This window comes from Gallus gallus, chromosome 7, assembly GCF_016699485.2.
Source record: "Gallus gallus isolate bGalGal1 chromosome 7, bGalGal1.mat.broiler.GRCg7b, whole genome shotgun sequence".
In the NCBI taxonomy this organism is placed as follows: Eukaryota; Metazoa; Chordata; class Aves; order Galliformes; family Phasianidae; genus Gallus; species Gallus gallus.
The window spans coordinates 25,828,173-25,852,462 of record NC_052538.1 but is presented as its reverse complement, the minus strand read 5'-3'; the positions used below and the strand labels follow the sequence as shown (position 1 = coordinate 25,852,462).

Genomic DNA, 24,290 nt, shown 5'->3' with positions numbered 1-24,290 from the left:
CGTTTTTCTGCGTCTTTTGAAGAGTTGTCTCCGTCGTTTGACTCTCTTGGCGGCGCCCTGGGGGTGCTGGTGGGAGGGGAAGCCGAGTGTCATTGCTTAATGCCCGATGGTACGAGTCCACCGTTCAAACAGCCATTCCCAGAGGCATCAGGAGCACAACTGTTTGTGCAGCGTTCTGACCTGGTTTTAATAAAGGTTTGCTGGAGAGGTTTGGGACGGATGGGTTTGGGAACTTCCAAAAGTGGAGAGTTTTTGATAGCGAAGGACTGAACCACGAGCAGGATGGAACCACGGCACTGCAACGTTCAGGGTCTTCCTTAAAGCAGCAGCAGCATTGCTCGCTGTATGGGATGAGCCTTTGTGCTGCAGTGCTGGGCTTGGCCAAGTCCAGCTCCTGCCTCTTTTCACTGTGGAATCCCATCAGTTAGTGGGACGAAAGCCTGGAAGTTACCAGAGGGACTGGGTACTGACTGTGTCACTGTGAGCCTCTATTTCATAGTCATGCTTTTCTTTTTTTTAATGACTGCCAGCACAAACGGGATCTCTTTTCTACGGTGGTGCGTGCAGCATTCCTGTGAGGTGCTTGAGATTGATCAGACACGTTCAAAAACGTGTTCCAAGACCAACGCTCAGTCCTTGTCTCACTTGGCTGACAGCATACAGTGCTGAGAGTGAGACAACTGTGTGCTGGTGGGCCGGGAGGGGTTTCTCTATTCATGTAGCATTCCCTAGAGGGACACTTGCAGAGAATGCATGTGAATGAGGTCCTCCAAACTCTTCATCTCTGAAGTCCTGTTAGAACCTTAAATCTGAGCTGTAGCTGAAGCGTTAGGATTGTCAGATATTTAAAGAACAAAATGGAAATGTTGTATTCTTTTTTCCCCGTGTTCCTCAGTTTTTCCCTATCTGTGGGGCTGCAGGTTGTCAGAGGGTGGGTGGTGACAGCAGGTCCAGGTGCTGTGGTGAGTTACAAGGTGGGGTAGATCCTGCTGTTCACAACCTTTTGTGTTAGCTTGTCATGCTGTACTGCAATAAAAAATGTGAAACAGGCTGGGCATAAAATATTCTGATGGATGCAGTAAAGGCACCCACACACCTCTCCACTCCACTGTATAGGCAGATGACAGAGCGATGTGGCTTTGAAGAGAGCTGCCATTAGAATACCCGTCTGGCCTCAGGTTACTTGGATCAGGCACATGTGTCACTCCGAGCCTCTCATCATGCTGGCCAGGCCGTGGCTGGGGCTTGCAGTCTTCCTGCTGAGCAGAATACCACCTCGGCTGTGCTCAGAATTGAAGCTCCTTCCTGGATCCTTATGGGGCCGGGGCACCTTCCAGCCACTCTTGCCGGTGTGTTAAAAATGCTGGCTAGTATCCAAAGGTTGTGCAGCCGAGTTAATAGATGAAACCAATCTGTTTATTGATTTCTTCAAACTACCAAATTGTAAACAAACAGTCTGCATGTGAGGAAAGGGGATCAGTTCTGCCTTGCTGAATGGTTACTGACTGTGGCAGCCTCATGCAGAACAGCCTCAGCTTTGCTCCTCGCATTGCTCTTCATTTTTATCAGCCTGTGCAGAAGTTTGGAGCGTGTTTCTTTACAGCTCTTTCAATGTTTTGGGTATTGTCTGTCAGGCCAACCTGTTACCAGTCTTCAAAGCTGTCTGAACCACTGATGTGAGCTAATTAAGAGTTTTTGCACAGCTGGATATCTAAAAACTCAACGCAGACAAATTCCCTGGCATTTTGTGCTGTTAAGTACCTGGCTCTGTTGTAGATATGTTAGGAAAGCATCATCATCAGTAGCTTATTGGAAGTCAGCAGATCTTACAATGTCTGACCTGCCTGCCCTGGCAGCAGACTGATAGGTTAAACAGCAGCATTTGTGTTTCAGGTCTGGGCTGGGATTCTCTCTCAGCTCTGCCTGCAGGTGCTTTCCATTCCAGGAGCTTTCAGAAAGCTGCATTGAACCAACAGTGATTTGCTGAAGCAGGTCCAGCTGGAGTCTGGTTCTGACCTGTATTTCAGGGTGATGCTGAGCAGCAGGGAGGGTTCACAGGTGTGTCTGTTCCTCTGTAGGAGGTTTCTTAGACCAGCAGTCCCTCAGCTGCCTCTGGAGCCCGGGACAAAAATCAACTTTTCAAAGTGACTAACTTAGGATCTGCTGGTGTCCCGTTCCACAGCATTAAAGGCTCTCTCTAGGCCTGCTGGAGTGAACATCTCGTTCAGTTTGAGGTGTGTGTGTTCATAGTAGCAGTGCCTTGGAATGATGGTTTTCACAAGCAGGCACTTGAGCACTGGCACTTCCCTCTCTACTTGCTGCCAGGGCGATTCTGACTTGGGCTGGTGCACAAAAGCCTACCTCTGTGTTCCGTGCCCCTAACAAGTTATGTATTGCTGGGGATAACAGGCTCCTGGAGGATTTGTGGAATATGGCAGTTCTACCACAACCCCACTGATCTCTTATAACTAGATTATCCGGATCTTGTACCCAGCATGTGGTAGTATGGGGTTTTATTTCCCCATGGTGCTATCTGGCCCTTGGTTCCTACCGCTGCTGCAGACTTTGTTAGCAGTCACTCTGGGAAAGGCAGTGAGTTTCTGCCCCATTCCTGCCTGCAAAATAGGCTCTTGGTATTCTCCCACCTTTTCTCTCATTTACATTAAGAAATGCTTTTCATCTCCAGGATAATGTAAATCAGTGGTCTGAGTCTATGAGACTTCATTTATTGCAGTGCAGATAGGGACTGCAGGAGTCAGATGTGTGCTGGGAGCCCCTGCTCCTGCTGGTGAGCGGGGAATGAATGGGACACCACTCATTTTCGGTGATGTTTTACTTCCAAACCTTGCACAGCTGCTAAGCTTCACAGTCCAGCAAGGCTTCAGGTGGAAGCGTTCTTCCCAGGTTCCTCCAGCAGATCCCACTGCTGCTGGAGAATGGAGAGGGGCTTAGAGCCTGGTGCTGGGAAACTGCCCTGCATTTGACTATGGTAGGAAGGGAGCCAGACACCTCCATTTTAAAGTACTGTAACTGTATGGCTGGATGTCATCCAGTCATTGCTAATTTCGAAGAGGGGAAATTGGGGGAAATCTGTATTAGGAAAACAAAGGCTGTTGGAACTCATGTGTTTTCCTGCTGCACTGTGGAGGAGTGGCTCCTGCTCAGTGCAGTGGTTTCCGTAGTGCCAGGTGCTGGGAGCGCACAGAGGTTGTAAGCCTGCAGGTAGTCTTGGCTTGCTGCAGGGATGTTTTTGAGATTGATGAGGCCTCACTGAAATCAGCACCTTTGTGAGCTGTCCCATTGCTGAGACAGCAATGCAAACGTTTATGGAGGCATACAAGAGGGCCTGCTGTCTAAAAGCTTATCTTACCCAGGGCAGGGTAATGCAACTTTCACGGCTAGCATCTGTCCTGGAAGGATTGCAGGGGGGCTGCAGGGTCTTAGCTTAAGCCCTGGAAATCTTTCAGACGTCTTCATTCTGGAAGTCTGCCTCGGTTTTCCTTGTGGCAGTGAATTTGTGTGCTGGTGTGGGTTGGTTACTGTCTGTTCTTCAAAGACAATGTCCCTTCATGGACTCCAAGCAAGCCTGAAGAACAGCTGTTACATAGCACAGTCACAGCAGCCTTCAGCCAGAGGTGGTTCTGCAGGTGAGCCCAGCAGCAGGGCTGCAGTGAAGCTGCCTTAGTGCAGCTGGTGCTGTTTGGGTCCAGGGGACCTGGCAGGCACTACACCAAGGTGAGAGGAGCTGCCCCTTGCATTGGTGACCGGCTCCTGCTTAGAGGAGCAGGAGTTGTTAGGCTGGAACTCTAAGGATCGCTGGATTAGGGGGAGGCTTAAGTACAAGGCAGCACTAATTACTGATTTAAAGCAGTTAGTGATTGTGAAATACCCCTGGGCACTAAATAAACATTATCTCCTACATATGGAGCCAGGAGAAGAGAGGGGAGAGCCCCTCCATGCCAAGTGCTGGGTGGGTGTCTTTTGCAAGCTGCTGCTTTTTGCATATCTAGGGAGGAGCAGGTCCAATTGGGTGCTTAGTGAGTGTCCTGCTTTGTGAAGGGCTGATACCAAAGCCCCCTGGACAGGGCATGGAGAAGGCCATTAAGGAGAAAGAGGAGATGGAGGACTGAAGAGGACCTCCCCTCATGCAGAGCCTGGGTTTTGAGTTGCCATGCTGATGGGCCCTGTCTGGGCTTTGCAGGGCATGGTTTCCAGTGCCTCTGCACGCAGTATGCCCAGGGCTCTGGCTGCTGGGACCAGGCACAGCCCTCCTGCAGCACTCAGCTGCTGAAGCTGATAAGAGCTACCTGAAGAGTTACTGCATTTGGCTGGGGTGGAGATTGGGAGGAGTTGTTCTTTGTTGTGCAAAGTCAAGGTCCAAGGCAGTCTGTCTCATATACCTGGAACTAAATTTAAACTGAAGCTTGCATACAGTTATGTCCCGAGACCTGTGAAGGAGCTTTGTTGGCACTCCTGTGTTGCTGTGTAACTCATCCAGCTGCTCCGCTACACCCCACCACGTACAAAACATTGCACCAAAAAAGGGCTGTCTGGTTTGGGAGTTGTTGAGAAGACCAGCTTACAGCTGGAAGCAGGCAGGGGAACCTTCAGGAAGGGCTGGAAAGACCTGTGAGGACAAGTGGAGCATTGCTGGCTGTGAGCCCCTGGGTAGCTGTGTTAGGGGCTCGGTGGGAGCTTGGGAGCTGCACTGGTGTCTGTGTGTGAAGGTGCCCACATAATTGGAAGGTGCCAACTCAACGTGGTGGTCAAAGCAGGGGGGTTAGTCTGGAGTGAGTGGGATTCTGCTCTGCACCGAAAAAAACTTCATTGGCTTATGTGGTGGCATGGAAGTGGTTGCATCTTGGGTAATGAGTATTTCCTTTTTACTCTTTGAATTGACTTCAGTTGCTTTGCTGTGAGTTGTACCAGCTTTGGTGGAGTTCTGGTGATAGCCCGAAGTTACTTAGCTTCGGTACTATTTGGTCTCTGTCAGCTTTCTCCTTTAACTCAGCGTTCTGAGCTCCAAGCTGGCATTACGCTTAAGCCCCTCTAATGACTTTCTGCTGGATAGCTCTTCATGGAAAATGTTGCTGGCAGGGGTTTGGCTAAGCACATAGTTTTCATGGCTTAATAGTGAAAGAAAGAGCCGTATTTTTGCAGTGGCAGAGCTGGGGTGGTTGGGATGTTCCCCCTCCCCACCTTGCATTGTCTAACCTCCATCCTGGCATTGTCGGTTGTTACAAGTTGCAAGCATAGCTGGAGGACTGGGACAGTACTGTGCTCCAGAGCCTGCATTCACAGCTCTTCTGAAACATGGAGGAGCTCCAAGCATGTGATCTGTGCCACTGAGCTGTTGGTTTCCAAGCCTGTGTGACTGCTTCAGGGGAAGAGGTGGCACTCCAAATCCTAGTCTGAAATGGTTGCACCCTGTAACGCTGGCTACCCACAGCCAGTGGTGATGAGATTCTGCAGGAAAAGAAGTGGACCCCTCAGGCTGAGGTTGTATGTTGTGTTTCCCAAAGCCTGTTCTGTGTGGAGCATCTGCCCGATGGATTTCAGGTGTGTTGAGATGCAGTGGCTGTGTTCTTTGCTGCCTGGGAAGTTCATATTTTTGAGCTTGGGTCTTGGTTTTCTCAGGAGGTACTTTTTCCTCTTCTGCTTATGAGGAAAGGGGGGTAGTTAGCACACTTCCTCATGTATAGAAAAGCTTCTAAAAGTGCAAATGAAACACCTGTTGGCTGGTAGATGCTAGGCAGCCACCAGCCTTTCCTTTTGGCTTACTGCTCAGGTTTGCCCCAGGATTCAAAGGTGTTTGTGGCTCTTCTCTCCTGTGTGCAATGAAGTGGTGCCATTGTGTACAGTGGTTCTTCTGTAGTGTACGATCCTGGAGTCCATAGCATGCATCTGTTCTTCTGTGTTGCACTGTAATCTTGGTCCCATGTTTTCCTTCAAATGTTTTGAAAAATGAGGAGCTCTTAATGAAATTTGCTTAAATTAGTTCACTTAAGAGATTGCTCTCTGCTTGTAGGCACAGACTTACATACCTTAAATGAAAACCACATAGAAGAAAGGCTTGCAAGCTTGTCTGATTCTTTCTCACGGCCCCATGGGCACCTAATGGCTTCTTGGATGTGTTAGGACTTGTCGGTGTGAAGTTAATCAGAAATGGCTATTCTGTGGTAAGTCACAGTCATTCACACCCTCCTGGAATCTGAATTAATTTTCAGGTTTAAGCGAGTTCCACATTTCCATGCTAAGAGCGGTTAAGGGGCTTTCCTTGCCACACCAACCTAGTTTTAACAGAGGTCTCCTATTGAAAGTGGGCAGCTCCTGGAATCCAGAAGCAGGCCACACAGCTAGCTTGGGATGTTTCAGATAGGCAGTGCAGGGTGTGATAGACCCTCTCGTGTAAGGAGTGCCTTCAGCTAGGAGCAGCAGGGCCAGCCTGTGCTGCAGGGCAGGGATGGGCTGGTATTCAAAGGCACGGATGAGGAGACTCAGTGGAAGACTTCTGTGCTTTTGTGATTGAAGTGGCCCAGTTTTTCACCTGTGCCGTTTTGGGGGAATGTTTTTACTTTTTGTCAAGATCAGTTTTAAACAATCACTTCTCGTTGCTGTTGGCTGCCAGAAATGTGTCGCGTTCTGTAAGGATGGGAGAGATCAGAGTATTTCAGTTGGTGCTGAGCTGACACGATGGAGAAACTGCAGCTCCAGTAGTAAGGAAAGGTATGGCTTTCTGCTAGTTTGATAGGTAAATAAATATGTTTTATAAAACAAGAAGACTTCGATATTCTCTCTGGACAGCTCAGGTGTGCAGGTCAGAGGCAGGCAGCTCCCGTGGCACTGACAAAGCCCCAGGCGCTGTGCAGATGCAGCTGATGCTTCCTCGCCGCTCCAGAGGGTCAGGTTTTGCTGGTGAGAAGGGATTTCAGTCTAAGGGCATGAAGCAACCCTTCTGGTTGATGGCAGGGCTTACCAGGCAGTTGGCTGAGGTGTGTCCCTGGCTGTACAGAACCAGTTTGGATCACTGTCAGCCTGTAGGGATCTGAGCTTCAGTGCTGGGCAGGGGGCATCTGTGCTCTGGGGACTCCTCCTGCCTGGTGAATAGTGGTGCAGCTGGTGTGGGCAGCCACAGTAGAGCTGCAGGCTCTAGATCCCAAACTTCACTGTTGCCTCTGGAGCTGTGAGTGGCATTTGTGGGATGCAGCAGTGCGCAAGTGCGGCCAGGGAGGATGGAGGTGAGATAATGAACTGATACAGCGTGCTGTGCAAGTGTGCTTTTACTTCCAGGCAAGGGATTTTGTGAGCATCTCATCTGCTTTCAGACCTGCTTTGCTTTTTATGAACTTTTGTGAAGGCCTTGTTTGCTCAAGTGGAAGGTATTTAGAGTTGCAGCCCCAGTGCTTCCAATTAGTGAACGTGTGTCTCCAGCTTCCCTCCAGTTGTGTATTGAACCAGGTGTCTGCTCCACAGCCTCTTGCCTCACACTGAGCTTGGCCTGCTTTCCTTGTTCTGGTGCAGAAAGCAGAGCAGACTTTGAACTTTGGCTATTATTAGGCTGGAAACAAAAAGGTGTACGGAGTTTTTATCATCTCCTACTAAAAGAGTTAACTTGGAAGAGGAAGTGCTTCAGAAGCAGCATGGTTGCAATGGGAGCCCTGGGCTGGTGGAGAGCAGCTCGGAGGTCTGTGCCTGGAGGGGATGGTTTGGCTGCAGGTGGGGAAAAACCCTAAAATAGAAACTAAAAGAAAAATAACTTACAATGCAGTCCTTGGAGAAGAGAGATTCAAATGTTGGGGAACATTGCCAAATTCAGATGTGCAACTACTTTCTTTTCACAAAAGATGCTGTGCCTTTGATTGGCAGCAAAATTTGGCCTGGCCTTTCTTCTCCATTGCTGTGGTTCTCAGGATGCCACAGGCCCTCCTGGCTGAGCTGTGGTTATGCTACTGCAGCAGGCCGTGCTTTTTCCTGGGTCTGTGCTTCGGGATGTGTTGGGATTCAGCCTGGAAGCAGTTTGAGCACCGAGTATTTGAAAACTGCTTGCTTAGGTTCCTAGGGCCCAGCATTAGGGCTGAAATCGTGCAGGCAGCTGGTGGCACAGACTGCTGGTGGCCAGCGGTCCAAACAGGATCCAGATGCCTTCCTGCTTTCACTCCTTTAAGCAGATGTGTTTTCCTGTTGGCCTGCATAAGGGTTTTGTCTCTTCTTTTGTGGGTGAGTGGTGATGGTGGTAGTTGGAAGAATATTGATTATTAATTCTTACTTAAGGCTCAGATTTGCTGTCTGTCACTAAAGCTGCTGCTGGGGATCTGCTGGCTAACTGCTGTTGTGAAGAATAACCAGAGGTTTTTGTCTTGACCTACCTTGTCTGATTCCTTAAAATAGAACAGTGTTCGTATCCAGCTTATCACAGCTTTGCAGCTGTATGTGAATAACCTATTTTGTGACATGCTTTCAATCTTCTTTTCCTGCTCTGCTCTTAATTTAACCTATAATACTGTTCTTTTTCTTTCAGAATGGACTGCTGAATTGAGAATTATTGCAGACCCAACAGTACAGCACTGCTCATTGCTTCATCTATCACTAGTTATTTAAATTGGACTTTTAATATCCTGCCAGCTGCTGTTCACACACACATGGTGCATTGTTGCCATTCTCAGAATTGCATCTTTGAAACCCAGGCCCTCAGTAACCTTCACTGAACAAAGAAGTGACCTCCTGCGTACATTCATAGAGGGATTTTTTGGACCGTCTGCCCTCTAGCTTTCTTGCTAGTGCTGTGTTTCTGAGACACTATGGAGCCCAGTATGGAGTACTGCTTAGCACAGGTGCTGCAGAAGGATGTTGGGAAGAGACTTCAGGTTGGTCAGGAACTGATAGATTACTTCTCAGATAAACAGAAGTCAGCTGACCTGGAGCATGATCAGACGATGCTGGATAAAATGGTTGATGGACTGGCCACCTCTTGGGTGAATTCCAGCAATTATAAGGTAAGACTTGTCAAATTACAATGAAGGTTTTGATTGTAATTGAATTCCAAGCGATGCTTGATCCAAGTAGAACCTGTGTTGTATGCTTCTTAATATGCTGTTCTGTAAGCTGATCGTTACACTGACTGATCCCATTTCTTGGTAGCTGATGGCTGATGTGATATTAGGGATTCATAGCAGTTGCACTTCAGCAAACCAGATTTATTTTGGGTGTTCGTTCTCTGTGATACCGATTTCTTTGTATACCTTGTTTGTCTGTAGGATGCTTTGATCATCCCATTAGTTGACAGTGTGGATGATTTCTTGCCAAATAAAAATGGCAAAAAGCGCGTATATGCAGCCTATGGTTTTTCATACTGTCCTTAATTCTTGCTAGATGTTTTCTCTACTATTTGGAGATAATTTAAGTACTACTGATCTACTGCAGTTAGTTCAGGAAAGGCAATGAGGGTGTGCATGTTCTCTTGACTTGAACAACCTTGCATCCACAGTAGTGGATGAGCAGTGGGACTTGGAACTCAGCTGCCTTGTTATCCCTGTCATGTTGCTTCTGTTCCCTTGTCTGCAGTTTCCTCAATGGGGGGCGGGGGGGTTTGCAGCTGTGCTTTGAAGAAGTTGTGTTCTGGTCATTTCCCAAGGCACGCTGACAAGGCTGGTGGGATACTTAGACTGTTGTGACAGGGAAGACTAGGAGGTTTTGGTATTTTCTGATAAGTCCAGAAAAATCTGGGACTAAAACCTCCTACAGACCTGATGGCGAAGCTCATTAACAGAGTTATACTGGAGTTCTTGCACATAGAAGTGGAGGAGAGACTGACTGTGTGGGTTGGGAGTGCTTTGGAGCAGAACATCCTCAGATTCATTTAAACTTCTTAATAGAAATTTTGATTGAAAGGTAGCTGTGAGGATGATGTACCTTTGCCAATGTGTTCTGCTGGGCTGTATTTCTGCTTTTCTTGTTTGTCAACAAACAAACTACTGTGGTGGAAGCTGTTTGGCATACAGGAACCCAAAAACCCAAAGCCAGTGGATCCATTCTGGCTTAGCATGTGAAGAAATCTGCCATCATTAACAAGTTGTGTTTGTGCAACCTCTTGAGAGTTTTCATTCCCCTTTTCCTCGCTACCTGCCTTTCTTTCCATGTTTCTTGGTGGAAACTGTTCTTGCCAACACAAGCAGAGTAAAGTTGAAATTGCGTAATGTACCGTTTGCTTAGACTTTATGAACTGATGTGAACTGCAGAACTGTGCAGTACTTTGCTCTTTTGGCATCACACTTAAGTTGTTTTTTCTAAAGGAAAATTTGTTTCCTTCCCATCTTTTGTCTGTTGAACTACAGCCTGCCACATCCACGGCTGTGTTCATATCCAGGAACAAACCAGTGGTACTTCTGTACTGCAGTGATTCCACTCATGTTCTGTAGGTGGCATTTGGTTTCATTTAGTAAGTTCTAGTAAGCATAGTGTGGACTTATGTCAAGTTTCTGGAGGCTGTTTTTTCAGTAAATGGGTGTAATCGTGTATGTGAAACTTGTGAGTGGGACAAGTGGACTACCTGGAGTTAAGTGATACTTCTTTTAGTATCCCACCAATGCTTCATCTCAATATTGCAATCTCTTTTGTTTTAGTGCCTGTATTTGTATTACTGGTACCTTTCCTCCAGTCTGCTGTGAAATGTGGCATCTTTGGCACAATTCAGTTTGGTTTGCACTAAAGGGAGCTTCAGCTGCTGCTGCTGTGCACTTACAGGGAGGGCTCAGGTTGTCTTTGTCATTGGTTTGAGCTGTGTAAGCAATGACTATCACTGACAGTTTAAGGCTTTGGTGTTCTCATATGCTGTTTTTATTTAGCCTGACAGTATTTTTGTGAAGCACTGAAAGAGGAGACAATGCCATCTTCTTTTTCACATGAGAATAACTAAAGCCTGCAGTGAGGCATGTGCCATGAGACTTGTAATACTGGGGGCTTCGGTGTATTGTCCCACCTTCACAATCCTATAGCAAGGGGAGGGTGGTGGAATGAGCAGAAGTCATTGGTAGACCACCTTACTTGGAGCTGCTTGCAGCAGTGTTTGGTATACTCTTGTCAGGTAGGTACAGGATCTCCTGATGCATACATTCGTGGCCAGTATGACTTCCTCTGCATCCAGACTGATGAACCAGTGATATTTTGTGATGGGATGCACAAGAATGTATCTAGGATCGTAAAGTGGTGTTGATGCTTGTGGTGGGCTGAGAGTGTGTGGCAGTGACCTTCTCTTGGCATTTTCTCATTGAAAAGTGGTAGGAGAGGGTAATTTGAAGTGAAAAGGAACTTTGTGAGATGTTGCTTTTCATTCTAATCAAGTGATCATTATTTTGGTGCTGCTGTACTCACTTCGCTTGGCAGGGGGAGGATCCTCTCACCCTTTCATGGGATGATCTCTTTGCTCCAGGGCAGCTTGATCTGAGTGATGCTCTGCACCCAGCAGGTTGACCTATAAGAGGCACAAGGAGCTGACTCCAGTAACAGAGCCCAGTGGCTGAAGATATTTTCCAGATAAGAAGATGTCTCCCAGATGAGCCTGGAGCATAGACCAAGTCTGTCAGGATGTGAGCTGCATCCTGGTGTTGCTGTGTGTGGGACTCCTGATTTGATTCTTCTGCCTCCTGATGGGTTTCATTACTTACAGAGATACTACACTCCTAAAAATGAAACACGTGGTGAAGTATTGCAGGGAAATGTTATTTCCCCTGGCAGAACTCATAATCGTGTTAGAAAAAGCAGCCTTCCTTTCTCATCTGTGTCTGCATATCAGACGTTACAAGAGCATGCTTCGCTGAGCTGAGGAGAAGGAAAACTTACATAAATTAGCTGGCTTTCTTCAACTCCATATTGAATAATGTTTTTGGCTTCCCTAATTGAGGGGTAGAACAGATGGTGCAGGCTTAGTTTAAAGTGGCATCCATTAGAGTTACTTAAGCTGATGAATGGTTGTTCTCTGTAGGCATACGTTTGTTCTCTATACCATGTTTATTTTGGAAGAAATTCAGTGGAAAAAGTCCTGATTGAAGAAGCAGTTATCAAGCATGGTTATGGGCTAAGGGGGTAATTTGGTAGGTGTGCTTTGTTGAATACTTAATGCATGGAGAAAGGAGTCTTTGGCATCTGGGGAAGGAGAAAAGAGTTAAAGGGTTTCCAAACAGCTGTTAGCTGGTGAGTTTGGGGATGCTGAGGGGTATTTGGAGATCAGTGATAGCTGCATTTATTTAATGGTTTCTCCCCTGAAAACCTCTTCACTATGGAGAGGTCAGTCCTAATAAAAAGATGAACTAGAACTATTCTGATGTCCCACAGGTGTGAGAAGATGGACCACCAAGAGTGGTTTTGAGTTCTGTACCTGAATGTATATGCTCATATTGCAGAAATGAACTCTGACTCCAAATCCTGTGTGGGGAGAAAAGCTATCTTAGCAAGGGCTAAAAAATCATCGGGCTGCAACTGTATTTGCAGAATATGGCCCTGATTTTTAGACACTGGTGTTGGCAAGCTCCTAATAGGTGGGTTTTCCTGCCTGAAGCCTAGGAAAGAGCAGAAGCTTGGCTCCAGGATATCCAGTTTCCTGTAGGCATTGAAGTTATTTCCCTGCACCTCCCAGGCCAGCTGAAGGGCTGTTTTTCCTCTGTGTGTGTGTGCAGTATCTGTGCCTGCCTTTCTGACCCTTACTGCTCTGCGTGGCAGCTGTAGCAAATCAGCACTGAGAACTTTCCTATGGATTTATCTTTCCCTCTTCCCAGGTAGCAGTGGCTCTGGATTGTCCTCTGCCAGCTGGAGTGGGAGGAACTGGACGGTGGGGTAATAATATTTTTCTGCCTGGTTTATGTAGTGTGTTTGTGCTCCTGATTGTGTAAAGCAACAAATAAGCCTGTGACCCCGAGTGGAGCAGACAAGAGGATCTTTCAGTTACTCACCAGGAGGTTATGGAATGGAATATAAATAGTGAGAACCCACAGAAATCCCTAGGGAGGAGCGTGAAGGGCCCCAGTGTTGAAATAAATAGGACAGGAGTTGTTCTTGTAATGGCACGAATTTGGGTAGGGTCAGGCCAGAGGTCAGTGGCACTTTGTGTCTCTTCTCTCTGGGGCCCACACTGGGTGGTCATTGGTGAGTGTCCTCACTTGTATATCCGTCTGACTTGTGGATCTGAGCCCTCTTCGGGTTTCTGCTCCAGCCCCTTTCCACTTTGGGTTGTAGTGCTGGGATGGGCACTGCAGCAGCTGCCATGCAGGCCGTGTGATGACCTGCCCTCAGCTCTGGGGTGCTGGGTTGTGAGGGCAGACAGACAGAGCCAGCCCCGGGGTCTCGCCACCGTCAGGGTTACTAAATTGAGAGGACAAAGCTATTCCTTTAATGCTGGTGTAGTGTGTCAGCTGCAGCACTGTGGTGCTTGTCATTGGGGTTTTTTCAGAGGTCTAGCATGATTTGCTGTCCCCTGGGAAGCCGGGGGGTATATTAGCTGGCTGCAGCCTGAGGGTCACAGCTGATGCCTGTGTGGAAAAGGCAGATTATTGGGGATTTAGTCCCTTGGTGATAAGGGCGCGCTAATGCTATTGTGCTGGGCCCTATTGGGCCCTGTTGTGGAATGTGCTGTGCGGTGCTGGCTGTGTGCTCGGGGAAGGAATTTGGGCTGGAACAGGTGCAGGGAAGGGCCAGTGCAGCGCTCAGGGGGCTGGAGATCATGGCTGGCCTGAGGAGGCTGAGGGCTCGGCTTGCTTAGCTTGCGGAGTGAAGGCTGAGAGGGAGTGTGATGTCTGTCTATAAATATACATCAGAGGGGTGGACGTGGGGTGGGGGGAAACTGTTGGAGCTAAAGGGCAAGGTTAGCACAAGAACAGATGGGTATGGACAGGCCAGGGTAAATTTAGGCTGGATGTGAGATGAGGGACTGGAAAACTCTTAAAGAGGAATGGATGAGAGTAAGACATCTATTTGGTTTTAGGATTGATTGTGCAATGATTTACAGTAGTTTATAAATACTTTATAGAATAAATTATAGAATAACAGGATTGTCTGTGGTCGCAGGGAAAGTCCGTTTCAGTCCTTTGTCTGTCTGGTAGAACAGTACATGAAACTGGTAACACTTTGGAAAAAGCATGAATATTTTAAAACATGCTGGCTTTGGTCCTGAGAAATCCCACAGCGATTTTCAGAGACCGTTCATACTGTGCCTGAGTGTCACGTGCCCCTATGGGAATGCATTTATGGAGGAGCAGTCACTTAGGTGCATATGTGATCTGGTTCCCCTGCTGTTCCATAGGCACTACCATCCCCTGCTTTCCCTGCTGCTGGGACTGCTGGCTGGGGGCCGTAACCTGAACTGGAGGTTGGTCGGCAGGGTGGGATTTACTGGCATCCTGATTTTTGGCAAGCTGGGTGATGTGAGGAGGGCCTTTAAAATGGCTCAGTGGAATTCTTCTGTCCTTTTGATGCTGAAAGAAATATGTATCAAGGGTCTCCTCACCAGCGCCAGCTTTACCTGCCTCTTTGTTTCTCAGCTGAAAGGACCTACCCACAGTCTCTCTGTCTTCTTTGTGAGATGTTCCTCAAACTCTTCTTGTAAGCCATTCTTGTCTCCCACTTTGAACCTCTGTATGAAGAATTGCCTACTGGTAATCCCACTGGCAGTGGGCTCTATCCGCCTCTGTTTTTACTTCTTTACAAGCAGAGTTGTTTTCATTAAGCCTCATTTCCTTTGACTTTCTCTATGCAAGTTTGTTGGCATCTGATGGTGTGGTTTTCCTGATGTTTCCTGAAATTTATTAAAGAATTCCCAAGTTATGGAGAGAGTGTAGGGCATACGAATGATATATGCATGGCACAATTACATTAATGTCTCTTCCTTAATAGTCTGATTGAAAAAGCATTGATGTACAGTAATGCAAATGGATACATTTATTTCATCCTGGCACTTAAATAAAAAAATTCAATGTCCATGGCTGTAAGTGCAGCTGTGTTGGTTCTTGGAGGAGCAGCCCAATGGACTCCATGGTGTGTAGCAGGGATGCTTTCCCTTTCAGATATGTGGTTCTGGCTCAGCCTCCCTTTGGCAGCAGCTTCCTTTGAGACTGAAAGATAAGATTCCTTGTAGGGCACGGGGTCTGACTTGTAGGATAATTTGCCTCTGTTTGTATCCCATGTGCTCTGTGACCGTACCCCAAAACATAGGAGGGGAGGTGTGGATCACAGTGCAGACATGCAGGCTCTGGTTTTATCCAAGTGAATGCTGCCACCTACAAACTGTTCTTTACTTACTTCCTAGATCAGATCTCGTTTTTAATGAGACTGCTCTGTTGTTCCTCATTTGGTACTGCATTTGTTGCCAAATATGAAACTTTAAAACAAAGCAGCATTTGAGTATTCACAACCCAGAGCAGAGTCCCAGTTATCAGAGCATGGAAAGCAAGATCATTTCTTAATAATAGCGTGGCTGGCAGTTTAGCTAGAGGAAGGAGTCTGTAGGATTGGGCCCTGAATTTTAAGTATGAGACAGTTTTCTTACTTAGTAGTGCTTTTTCATCTCCAAAAGTAGCTTCTTTGAGAGAACTTGGTGAGACAATGTAAAATGAAGTGGTAGAGCCCTGTCCTGTTGTACCCTTGTTGTAGTGCAGGGTGGGCATGGCATATGGGCTGTGGACTGGCAGCATCTCCTCTGGGAAGTGGAAGCACTGCAGGGTTAATCTTGGTGGTACCACTTTGCTTGGGGTGTGTTTGTGCCTGGCTGAGTGGCTGAGAATTGGGTAACAGCAAACGGAAAACGTCCAGTTGCTTCTACTCAGTGTATTTTGTAGTTGCACCGTTTAGATGTGTCTGTAGTTACTGCAAATGGTATGTTAGAAACCAGCTCTTACTGCTAATTATAGTAGTTCTTTGTTACAACTGTGTTCCACTGGTAGGTAGTGATTCTTGCCTTGTATTCTCATGGCTCCCTCTGACTAATAGCAGGTGACAGTCGTGCTGGCTCTGATTGGAAGCCTTACTGCAAATGGAGTAAGTTATGGTCTGTGCACTGACACGTAACAAATACCTGCTTTTAACAGTTAGGAGGTCTTTGCTTATTCAGTGCTTAAATTAAGAGATGTCACTTGTTTGGTGTGCTTTATAGCTAAATGTTAGAGGCTTTTCCTGATGTTTACCTACCACCAGGTTTATATTTAACCTAGCTTTCAAGAATGCAATTCCTGTATTTCTGTTATAAATACAGATGACTCTGTGGCTTTCACGTTGGAATAAAGCACACTGAAGGTTTGGAGAGAATCCTGTTTGCTCATAGTTGATGCAGTTGGTCCCATTGCACCTTTCTGCTTATATCCCTGTTCTCTGGTACACAGCATATCCGAACACACTCCTGTGTCTGTTTAATTAGAGTGCTGTGGACAGAACAGTCCTTGGGTGGGTGCTGCAGTGTACTTCTGGCTTATTGAATGAAGGCCCTGGAGAGGATAGCTGTGTAAACGCAAGGGAACATAGCAGTGCTGTGCCCTGAGGAATGGAGAGTGCCACTGATGTGCTGCTTGGTGTGCGTGCCTGAGCTGCTTGGCCTCCAGAAGGAATTTCTCTCCTCTGGATGTTGTGTGGGAAGTGATAACTCTACACAGGTTTTAGAAGGTACCTGCTCTTACAGATTGCAGTCGTTGTTTTTCTTTTTCTCTGTCTGGATAGAGATTCTCTTCCAGGTGTGCATTGGTGGCCTTTCAGGTAGTGTACCATCCACCTCTTCTACCTTATCTGTCGCTAAGGTCTTTAGAAAGTGATTACCTGTATAATGCCATGGGCTGTGAATAAGATCTCAGTGCTTGTGAAAGCCTCCACAAGCTCCAGCCCTCATCAGAACCTGAGCTTTCTCATTGGTCTTGAAGAGAACTGCTGCTTTTCTGTTGTGCAGGTCTTGCTGTCTCCAAGTGATTTCATCTGTCTTCTGGAAGCTTAATGAAAATGAACAAGGAGCTTTTCCCAGGCAGGAGGGCGTATGTGAGGAAAAGTGCAGCAGTGCTTCTTTGAAAACCTTTGGCTCAAGGTGGGAGTGGTAGGAAATGCAGTGCAGGTGAATGGGGAAAGCAAGAGCAGACATCTCAGAGATGAAAGCATCAACGTGTGGAAATGCTAGAGTAGGATGAAGGTGTGACATGAAGGCTCGCCCTATTCAACATACCAGGGTAAGAACTTTTTTCCTCTGCAGAAGTAGCAGTGTAAGTGGGGCAGGACCACTGTTTTCCACATACAAGATCAGTTTGTTTAGTACGAGGCCTGTTATCCCTAGCCTTGAGTTTGAAAGCCCCTTTGCCATCATGTCTCACCTGGGGTGGTGGCTTCCTCTGTCCCGATACTGGTGGTGGTGGACATGGGCTGGAGGAACCAAGGCTGGGAAATAGGCAGAACTCAGCAGGAGAGGTGGCTTTTTGGGGCGCTAGCTGGAGCATGTGTGACTCTGGGCTCAGCACACCAGAGCTGGGGCAGAGGCTGGTGTTAGGTGGTGCCTGCAGGGCCAGGCTGGGCTGTGGCATCTCCTTGTGCCTTCACCCACATCAGCTACATGCAGAGCTACCTGGCTGCTTTGTTCTTCTTCCACTGTTGTGAGTTGGAATGGACAAATGTGTGTTCTCCACAGCAATGCCTTTTTGATGTAAATGTGTGTGAACTGTTGAGCATTAACTTTTGTTCTTTTTGAGGGACACTTAGAAAAATGATTCTTATTAAGAGCAATTTCTACAATAATTTCTGTGACTTGGAAATTTCTTGGTATTGCTTTGGTCACTGTGGTAGGCAGAAATTCAGAGGATTTAAGGAGTGTGTTCTTCTGGCAGCTGTAATACCTCTGAGCAGACAGTTCAGTGTGCCTGGGTGAAGAGTGCATCATTTGGATGTGTCACTTCTGATCCTTCTCCTAAAGGTCCTCGGTGAAAGAATTAAGGTGTTTCTGGGGAAGTGTGCCTTTTTAGGCTGGGTTGGGCTTCAGGCATCAGGATGATGTGGCGTAGATCTCCTTCTATCAGGAGCCTTCAATCTCCAGCACTTAAGAGATTTTAGACAGAATTGGAGTAGTTCATGGCCTGCAAAGGTTTGGCTGTGCATGCATTCTGCTCCTATCCCTGACAGTGGGTACTGATGCTGGGCACTAACACTGAGGCTGTATTTCACTCTTGCAACTACTGTATTTTTTCCTTGATGCATGTTATTAAACGTCATTCTCCTTAGTTTATTATACATTCATTTATTAGCTTTTATTATAGCAGGGCTTAATATTGAGAGCTCTGCCAGCCAACTTACAGATCATCAGTGAAAACCGATCATCAATCAAGTCAACGCCATGCAGTGTTTCTTGAGTGTGCATGCAGTGTTGCTGGAAAGATGCTTTGTATTCAGCAGGCCTGCTTCTTAGAGAAGGAGGTGAATATTTGGAAGCAGAGTGGTCTTATCCCAAATGTTTACTCTTCAGTGTGCTGCTGCTGAAGTACTGCTGGCTGATGGTATTTAACAGCTCTCCCATGTGTCTTTTGCTTCAGAAGGAATTGGTGCACGGGAATTGTAGCAGAGGAGTGTGGTGTAGCTGGAAGATCACTTGGGAATGCTTTTGTAGGTGGTGGCTCTGTTATAAGGTTAGAGAAAAGGTGTCTTAGTGACTTCTGACTGAAAAGAAGGCTGCTTACCATGCCTTATGGTCATCTCGGACATGCAGATCTCATGGGTTCATTTGAACCCAGTCATTTGAGTGACTGTAAAGGAGGGAAACGAGGTGAAGGGAAGGGAGAGTGAGTTAGAGAAGACAGTTAGGATTAGTTGCTGGAATGTGCCTTTGTATTTCCTTTTTAAAACCTGAGTCCAGATCTATCCCAGGGATTTTGCAGGAGTGGTTTATGGTTATCTCAGGGTTGTTGGTCCTACATCCTCATAACTGGATGAGGGAGGTATTGGATGAGGGGCTGGGGTGGTCCTGCTGTTCTCGTCCTCATTTGGTGCTGCTGCAGCTCCAAGGTGGTGTTGAGCCCTGGCTGTGCTTTGAAGGAAGTGACACCTACTGAGACAGTGTGGGGAGTGGTGTGCATGGCTGTGTCTCAGAACTGGCTGTCATGCAGGCTAAGTGGCAGCTCTGAAGGCTCAGGGAAAGCCCTGTGGGGAATGTGGGGAGCGTGAATGAGCTAGGAGGTTGTGCATACTGGGAAGAGGGGAGCTGTTGATCTGAGAAATGGGGGAGTTGTGATAAAAGACGAGGATGGATAGCCTGCCTTCCCCATGGCATATATTCTCTGAGAGAACAGAGCAGTAGGACAGGTTGTCGTGTGCCTTTTTTAATTGAGGGGGGAGGTAAGCACACAGGCAAAGAGAGCTGAGGGCAGGGCTTTAGGATGGTGCTCAGTGGGATGAGCGGTGGGCCAGCAAATACTTTGGGGAGGGCAGGGAGACTACTGCAGCCTGTTTATCTTCCTGCTCACTGAAGAGCTATCAGCAGCTGTAGGTGACTGGTACCTGTAAGCTGAGGGGAAGAGGAGGCATTGCTGGGGGCTGCTCTCTGGGGATTAGGCAGGCACTTGGGTTGTGAGTGCTGCCGTGTGATGATAGAGTGTATGCCAGAAAACAGCTCTGCAGCCAAACCTGGCTGAGCAGCCACTGAAAATTCTCCAGAGCTGCCTTCTTCTATCAGGAAAGGTGTGGTAGGGCTGGGACAATAGGGAATGTGCTGCTTCATTGACAGCCAGCTCCTGTTGCCACTGAAGTCAGAACTGAAGGCAAAACTCAAACTGACCCCAGCAGCTGCTTAGCACAGCCCCTGTGCTGCCTGCTTGGAGGTGGGACATCATTTGGGGTAAATAACACAGCTAACACATGAAATGCTTGAAATAACATCTGATAATTTGTCTGAATTTTGTTTCTTATGGTATTTTTTTTTTCTTCTAGGAGATATTTCCTTCCAGGCTAACCTTTAATAATAGGTAATTGGGGGTGTCAAATCCTATTTGCTTCTTTGTTGCAGAAGTCAGTGTGTGTGATGGAAAACTAAGATTTTCTCACTCTCTTTTGAAGCTTGCGAGTTTGTGTTTCCTTATTATACTCCGGGTGGTTTTGAAGTAAAAACACATTGCTTTTCTTAACAGTGTTTTTTTTTTTTATGGCCAATTAAATGTGGGTTTATCAGAAATCATCTTTTATGCCAATTACTGCGGCACTGTGAATGTGACATGTTTGTGAAAGATGTGTTCTGTAAAAGCTTTATACAGAACAGGAGATGGGGAAGACTTCTGTGGCTGTTCTGTTCTGTATTGAGCTTTGGGGGGGGGGGGGGGGGTGCTGCCATGGGAACTGCCATGGGGGCAGTGTGAGCCCTCTTGGTGTGTGTGCAGGCTGTGTGGGTGCTGCAGCTTTGCCACCTGTGGAGCTCAGATCCTTGTTTAGGGAGCTATGAAGGATAATTAGAGAGAAGTGAGACCACTGCCTATATGCTTGCATTTGCTCTGGAGTAATCCACAGCCATATCAGGGAGGTATGAAGGTAACGCACGCTGCAGAAGTTTGGCAAGTGCTGCATTGTGAATCTGGGTGGGGTGGAGGATCCTCGTGTCTGCGTTTTTCTGCCGTGTATGCAATGGTTGTATTGTTAACAAAGAATAAATGGCTGTACAGAATTCTTACTTCTCAACTTCTTCCTTTATTTGTTTTGAAGATCCTAAATCAGATTAAGTCCCAACGCTGTTCCAGAAGAAGTGCTCTGTTCACATAATTGATGTCGGTGCAGGAGGGAACTGGTTGGGATTCCATGAACTGTACTGTGTGGGCTGTCAGATTAACTGACCTAATGAGCCCCTTCTGCCTCTAAAAATCGGCTTTTGTTGCAAATAATAGAGGACTAAAGAGGTCATGGTCTTTGCTGGCTGTTCTTTAATGTAGCTTGATGAGAGATAACACATTCTAAATGAGTTTTTGTTCCCTTGTCCTTGCTGTTTCCTTTGCCCTTCCCAGATCAGTGGTGTGAGAAGGCTGTTCCCCTGCTTCCAAACAATGCTGGTTTGACATTCTGTATTCTGTTCTTGGTTATGCTGGAGAAAATGGAGAATCTCCTTTGACTTGAATAGAACCGGTTTAGGTGTAACTAGTGGGGAAAAGAGTGGCTGGCTAACCAGAATTGCTAACTGGATTGTCATCTGGAGTTATGTCTTCGATCACAAAAGGCAGTTGTGCTCTGCAGCAGATTAAGAGCTTACAAGGGGGCTGCACAGATTGCCCCAGGACCCATGGTGTGCCCTCATCTTTGCAGGGTTGGAGGTGCATTGTGTCCCTTGGAATCAAGTGCTGAGGCTTAGCAGGGTGGGAGGTGGGCGCTGCCCCCAGGTGAGGCTGAGGAGTGTCCTTCGCCACAGGATCACTGTGCTCACTGATGGGTTCCATGTGTTTGCAGCTGACACGCTTAGGCTGCATATGGATATTGCTTTTCTGTTTGTGTCTGGGTTTTGAACCTCTGTTCAGTGTTCATTTTAGTAACACTTGCATACCTGCAAGATCTTATTTTTCTTTTATCTGATATCAAAAGATGAAAAAGAAAGTTGGAAAGGAACATACCTTCTTCATTTGTCTTGCACAGCTACTTTCCTCCTTAATGCAGTGAGCTCCGGCTTTCTGCTAAAGCAAGTCTGTGTCTGTGCTCAGGGAAGAGCCAAGGGGAAAAATAAGTGCTCCTTTTGCAGAGGGTCTGTCTGTCTCCCAGTTTTGTTGATGCTCTTTTGTTAGTAAAGAACAGTATGTGTTTTACCTGCGCTAAAGGAAGGACATTTGAGCCTCGTATGTTCATCTTTGTGTAGTTTTCTCGGCTTGATGGGTCTCAGGCTGCGATGATGGACCATGCCCTGTGTAGTGGTCTACGGCAGTATGAACTGTGTCTACCTGGGGCCCTGGTACTGAGTGATGTCTGAGAGCTCAGGCCTTCGCCAGAGCTGTTCAGTACTTAAGCAAACAAACAAGAACTCCATTCTCCAAACAGGTCTTGCCTGGTAAGAGGAACCTCTGCTTCTCCTTGCAAGATCTGATGTGGAAATATTTAATGCACGTTCATTTCCCTTACATATCCTGAAAGTAGTTGGAGATGCACTGCGTTTCTGACTGGCATAGTTAATGATAGGCGCCTCCTGAAAGTCTTTGATGCTAGATCAAAAGAAAAGAAAATAGTTTTGGAAGGATGAGATTAATCTAATTTTTTTTTTCAGTTCTGCTTTTCATCCAAAAGGATCTGGTAGTATTTTCAAACCAGCAAAATGGCTAAACCCATCACTTAGGCATGCAGCTTTTCACCTGATTTAATGATAGACTTGGCACAAATGTACTTTCTTCTGTCAAGGGAATTGGATTGCTTTAAATATTGATGGGGTGGTCTTTAGTCACCAGGCAGTAATGGGGAGGCTGCATGGAGTCCCTAGCTCACAAACGAGGAGGCAGGGCAGTCCTACAGAAAAATGTGGAGGTGGGCCAGTGAACTTCTGCTCTCTCTGGCTCCGACTGCTCACTGGGAAATCAGTGAGGCACAGGCCGGGCAGCGTGGCTCACTGTGTGCCATCCCAGAGCACAGGAGGATGCGACTTCCCAAGCCGACAGCATCCTTGTCCTGCAGCCCTGCTGAGGGTGCGTGCCCTGCTCGTGCTCCTGAGCTAGGCAGGAGGTAACATGCTGCTGCTTCTGCTTTCTTTGACTTTATTCTCTAAGATTTCTCTTCCCCAGTCTTTTTCTGCATCTACAAAACTCAGGTTTTGTGGGTTTGACTGGGAAGTGCTGCAGAATACTTGCCCTGAAGAAGTAGGAGCTCTTGCAAGTAACATACAGGTTCTTTCTCAGTGTTGCCTGCTTTGTGTGGAGATACTTCTTCCCTCTTTTGCTTTGTCAGCAGATGCATTAGCTTGCATAGCTCCTGGGGCCTGGCACTGTTGCTCTGCCCACCGTAGAACAGATGTGCCCAGAGCTTTCTCTTCCAGGTTATGGTGCCTCAGTGGCCTGCTGTGATGTGACTGAGAGTAAATTCCTGGAGAGCAGCAGTGATGGGAGAGCCCTCCTCCGCCTGCATCAAGTAGGCTGTTGGGCCGAGTGATGCTGCAGCGGGGGAGAAACCCCTGGTCATTTCCTGCACTCTGCTTTTTCTGCTTAGTTTCTCTGAAGTTTTAAGGCTAGTCCCAGAAGAATGAAGGCCTCCTCATAGGTTTCTGTCATAAAGGCTCAGCAGTGCAGAGAAGTGTGGGTGGATCACTTGCCAGCTTTGTCCCTCGAGATACAAAAACATGACTGAAATACTGCAAACTGGGTTTTGTGTGCATCTCTGAAGATTCCAGTTACAGGTTAGAGACCATCTGTCTGGGTTGCTGGATTGTGAGGAACTGAGTGGGAAGTGAATTTCTCCTGGAGTAAAGGTTTGCTGGGAAGGCAGTACCCTTCCAGGGATTAGCTCTGAAGGGAGAAGGTGTTTTCTCTTGCTGATGTAGGTGCACAGGTGTTGAAACTAACACCACATGCAGCTGCTTCTCATTCCAAGTTAATGATGCTTTGTTCCCCAAGGTCTTGAGGAGCATGCTTAAAGGTGAGGGTGTTGGCAGGATTCAGGCACCTGGGCTGCTCTGTTGGCCTTGTTCCTAAAGCCACCCATGTGAATTTGCTCAGGAGCCGCAGGAAGGGCTTGGCTGTTGCTGAGCTGGTGGCTGTAGCAGCAGTTCCTGGTGGTGGTGCCTCTGACACCTTGGGGCTCTTAGGGAATGACTGAAGGGCAGAGCCTTGCTGTTCCCCACTCATGCCCTCAACATCTTGCAAACCCAGCATATGGCATAATGAAACTTAGATTGCAGCTCTGCTAGTTGGTGAGGACTGCTCACAGCCTGACCTGAAAGGAGCTGCGTGGATTTCATTTCACACGTATGAATGAGAGGAGAGTGATAGTGAAGAGCACTCAATACTGAGGAGCCTCCTGTTGACTCTTTGCTTGCAGCCAACCCTCTTCTCTGCTACTGGGCAAAAATGTTACTGCACTTCACTCGTGAGGCCATGAAACAGAGGTGATGATGACATATTCCAGGTTTGCAGACCATGGGTCTGCACTGCAGCTGAGCTGTGCTGTGTAGACAGAAGAGCCAGGCAGCCTATTTGTGTAGGGTCATTAATGAATGGAGGGTTTGGTGCCTATCTGCAGAAGGAGAACAAATTCCTGAGACCTTTCTAAAGTACGTTCTTCATTTGATTTGACACATTTTAGTACGGTGGCATTGAAATATCCCTAATGGACTAAAACACTGCGAGCCTAAAGTG

General features: G+C 47.1%; 1 protein-coding gene across 38 annotated transcripts in view; it reads left to right on the top strand.

The window, feature by feature from the left end:
- CLASP1 (cytoplasmic linker associated protein 1) overlaps nt 1-24,290 on the top strand; it is a 155,347-nt gene that overhangs the window by 771 nt on the left and 130,286 nt on the right. For all 38 annotated transcript variants that reach the window (XM_040704368.2, XM_040704357.2, XM_015290006.4 and 35 more), the window contains exon 2: nt 8,519-8,993. In XM_040704368.2, the coding sequence (XP_040560302.1) occupies nt 8,799-8,993 (195 nt within the window). In that variant the 5' untranslated portion in view covers nt 8,519-8,798. The remainder of the gene's footprint in view (nt 1-8,518; nt 8,994-24,290) is intronic.